Source organism: Leguminivora glycinivorella, chromosome 22, assembly GCF_023078275.1.
Source record: "Leguminivora glycinivorella isolate SPB_JAAS2020 chromosome 22, LegGlyc_1.1, whole genome shotgun sequence".
Classification (NCBI taxonomy): Eukaryota; Metazoa; Arthropoda; class Insecta; order Lepidoptera; family Tortricidae; genus Leguminivora; species Leguminivora glycinivorella.
Genome location: NC_062992.1, coordinates 13,914,659 through 13,918,918, shown reverse-complemented (window position 1 = coordinate 13,918,918; position 4,260 = coordinate 13,914,659). Strand labels below are relative to the sequence as shown.

The window sequence follows — 4,260 nt, the reverse complement described above, 5'->3', positions numbered from 1 at the left end:
TTTTCTCAAAAACTACTGAACCTATCAAGTTCAAAACAATTTTCCTAGAAAGTCTTTATAAAGTTCTACTTTTGTGATTTTTTCCATATTTTTAAACATATGGTTCAAAAGTTAGAGGGGAGCGACACACTTTTTTTTCCTTTAGGAGCGATTATTTCCGAAAATATTAATATTATCAAAAAACGATCTTAGCAAACCCTTATTCATTTTTGAATACCTATCCAATAATATATCAGACGTTGGGGTTGGAATGAAAAAAAATATCAGCCCCCACTTTACATGTAGGGGGGTACCCTAATAAAACATTTTTTCCATTTTTAGGGTTCCGTAGTCAACTAGGAACCCTTATAGTTTCGCCATGGCTGTCTGTCCGTCCGTCCGTCCGTCCGCGGATAATCTCAGTAACCGTAAGCACTAGAAAGCTGAAATTTGGTACCAATATGTATATCAATCACGCCAACAAAGTGCAAAAATAAAAAATTGGAAAAAATGTTTTATTAGGGTACCCCCCCTACATACAAAGTGGGGGCTGATATTTTTTTTCATTCCAACCCCAACGTGTGATATATTGTTGGATAGGTATTAAAAAATGAATAAGGGTTTACTAAAATAATTTTTTGATAATATTAATAGTTTCGGAAATAATCGCTCTTAAAGGAAAAAAAAGTGCGTCCCCCCCCTTTTAACTTTTGAACCATATGTTTAAAAAATATGAAAAAAATCACTAAAGTAGAACTTTGTAAAGACTTTCTAGGAAAATTGTTTTGAACTTGATAGGTTCAGTAGTTTTTGAGAAAAATACGAAAAACTACGGAACCCTACACTGAGCGTGGCCCGACACGCTCTTGGCCGGTTTTTTTTATTCTTGAAATTTGTTGGCGTGATTGATATACAAATTGGTACCAAATTTCAGCTTTCTAGTGCTTACGGTTATTGAGATTATCCGCGGACGGACGGACGGACGGACGGACGGACAGACAGACATGGCGAAACTATAAGGGTTCCTAGTTGACTACGGAACTAACTTAGTAAGCGTAGGTGACTTTCTTGATTGTTTTGGCCGGCTACTCGATAAAGTGACTGACTTAAACGTAAGCTGCATGATTGTGGGTGATATTAATATAAATTGTTTAGGTGATAAGAACGCGGATCAGAAAGGATGGTTAGATATGTTGGCTACCCATGGCATGGTGAATGAAGTTGACTTTCCTACTCGTGTTACTAAAACTACGTCAACTTGTCTAGACCACCTATATTCTAATTTAGGTACGGGGTCCGTGAGTGTTTCTCCAGTCGTCACAAACTTGAGTGACCACTTTGCCGTCCTAGCCAAGGTGCGAGTGAGAAACAAAAGCGAATCGCAAAGTAACCCTACCTTCGCTAGGAGCTTCTCATTGAATAATCAAGCTAATTTTACCGCGGCCATCGACAGTGTTGATTGGGACAATATACTTCAAAAAACTCAAATGCAACCAGTCTGACAAATTCTATAATAAACATAATAATTAATAAATACGATATCTGTTTTCCGCTTAAAAAAGTCAATTTACGTAAGACGCAGGATTGTTCTTGGATTACTGAGGACGTCAAAATGTACAAATCGCTATTATTTGACATCTTAAAATTAAGTGATAGATATTCAAATGATAATATGATTATGGAATTAATACTTGACATGAAAATTCATTACGATAGGTTAATACTGCGTGCAAAATCGACTTACTATAATAATTTTATTGCTATGAATAAAAACAAATCCAAGGCTTTGTGGAATGTAGTAAACAAAGAACGGGGTAAGTATAATAGCTCGACACTTGACGTTACCGACGTGATATTGAATAAGGATGGAACAAAATTTTCGACAAAGAAAGACGCGGTGAATGCCCTTAACATAGGGTTCCTAGGTGCTGCAGCAGCGTGCGGCGCGCCCCGCGCTGACGTCGCGCGCGCCCTGGGCAAGCTCCGCGCTGCGCGCCCGGCCGCGGACCGTTCTCTGTTACTAACTGCGTTTACCTATGACGAGGTGCTTCAAATAATAACGTCACGGATTCCGCCTAAACCATCCAAGGATGTGTATGGCGTCAACATGTTGCTATTGAGAATGGCCCCAGGGTCTCTTGCGGTGTGCTTGATGAAGCTATTTAACATGTGCATTTACGAAGGTCAGTATCCCTCTCCGCTTAAAATCAGCAAGGTCGCGCCACTTTTTAAAGGTAAAGGGAAAAGGGCGGACATGGACTCCTATAGACCCGTCTCAATAATCCCAGCAATAGCGAAGGTTCTGGAGAGGGGTCTCAGCAGTCGCCTTTCGACCTTTTTAGCCGTTACAGGTGCCCTGTCAGATAAGCAGTTCGCATATAGAGAGGGCCAGTCAACGACATCTTTGACTCGTGAGCTGTTAAAACGTGTCATGGACGCGAAGGAGAGAAAGCAGCAGGTCGCGGTCTTGTGCTGCGACCTCTCGAAGGCTTTTGATGTCGCAGATCATGGCGTGATTACTGAGAAACTGCGCTATTATGGGATAAATGGCTCGCCGCTATCACTGTTCGAGAGTATGCTGCGCGACAGAAGTCAGATAGTCGTAGGTGATGGAGGCAGAGTGAAGTCGGACCCTCTTGAAGCTTCGATGGGCGTAGCACAGGGCTCGTCGGTCTCCAACCTGCTGTTTTCTCTCCTCTTGAATGATCTGCCTGAGTCCATAGATACGGCCGAGGTGCTGATGTATGCTGACGACGTCGCCGCAATTGTCACGGTGCCGACAGTTGAAAGCATCGAGCAAAAACTGAACCAGACTACAGCACAGTTGGCTGAGTGGTTTGATGTGAACGGGCTATCTTTGAACCTTAAGAAAACTCATTACCTTGTCTTCAATCTTGCTGGTCGTACCACAAGACCGCTCACTGTCAAGGTAGGTAATGAGGTACTTGAACAGACCACCAGTACAAACTTTTTAGGGTTCGAGATGGACACATGCCTGGCTTGGAATCAGCACGTGGATAAGCTGTGTGGAAAACTGGGGAGCGCGTGCTATGCACTGGGCCGCGTCGCGAGGACGGTGTCTGCAGAGGCAACGCGCACCTGCTACTTCGCCACGGTGCACTCACTGCTGCAGTATGGGGCCGAGCTCTGGGGTCGTTGTGCGGACTGGGAGCGGGCGTTCCGCCTACAGAAGCGCGCAGTGAGAATAATTGCTGGAGTGCCCCATGATACCCACGCGAAGCCGCTTTTTATCAAGCTAGGTATATTGACACTGCCAGCAATAGTCATTCTGCGCGTGGCTTTATACATGAGAGCAAACCTGGCGTCATTCAAAACATTTGGAATGTTAAACTCATATGAAACGAGAAACGCTGATAAGATTATAGGTGTAGGCCGAAAGTTGACCAAGTCGTCTAAACTCACTCATGTCATGGGTCCCACCGTCTATAATAAGTTGCCTAAAAATATTATCGATGCTCCAAGCTTGAGCAGTTTTAAATTCCGCCTAAAGCAATGGCTTATTGAGCAATCATTTTATAGCTATAACGAGTTTATAGCGTATAAGGCATAACACATGTAAAAATACCTCTAACATTGTAATTTGGAATGAACGACTTAAAGCAATTGTTTGTAATAATTATTCATATATTATATTGTAGTTAATTACTACGAATTATTTATTTTTGACGTGTAAATTGGTTTTATAAATAAAATATTATGATTATTATTATGATTATGATTATGAACCCTAAAAATGGTCCCAACATTTTGCCCGGCTGTCTTATAGTCTAACAAAAAGCGATACGAGTATAATTATGTACTTACTTACTTTTCAAAAACACCTTTCGTTGAACCCTCGCTTGTACCTATTGATCCCATGTCTACTAAATTGAGTAGGTATGTTTGTTCTTCGTCAACTTTTATATTTTATGAATTTCGAAACATAAAAGTAACCATAAACGTCGGATTTTATGCCAAGTTTTTTTCCGGAACAAAACATTCAAATATTTTTTTAATATTTTATATTCAAGTCATTAAAATTCATGATTGTAAACCGAACGAAACGTAACTTCAGAATAATAAGGAAACGAACGGAACGAAAGGAAAGTTACGAAGTTTCGAAGAAAACTTCGTTAAGTCAAAAGTTCTCGAGTTTCGGTAAAATTATAAGTTGTCACCCTCTTTATGCTGAAATTTCAAATACGAAAAACAATCGATGTACTTAAAGGAAAATAATAACTTAGTGTATTGCATTTGAGGATTCTGAATTCTCACATAATT

General features: G+C 40.7%; 1 protein-coding gene across 1 annotated transcript; it reads left to right on the top strand.

Moving 5' to 3' along the window:
- Positions 1-2,410: 2,410 nt before the first annotated feature.
- LOC125238119 lies at positions 2,411-3,550 on the top strand. The gene has a single exon (XM_048145407.1). It carries the CDS (start codon positions 2,411-2,413, stop codon positions 3,548-3,550), a length of 1,140 nt encoding a protein of 379 aa, XP_048001364.1.
- The last annotated feature ends 710 nt before the right edge of the window (positions 3,551-4,260 follow it).

Excerpts from the sequence above, each read along its gene's own strand:
- LOC125238119 (XM_048145407.1), top strand. The coding sequence starts at position 2,411 with ATGGACGCGAAGGAGAGAAAGCAGCAGGTCGCGGTCTTGTGCTGCGAC.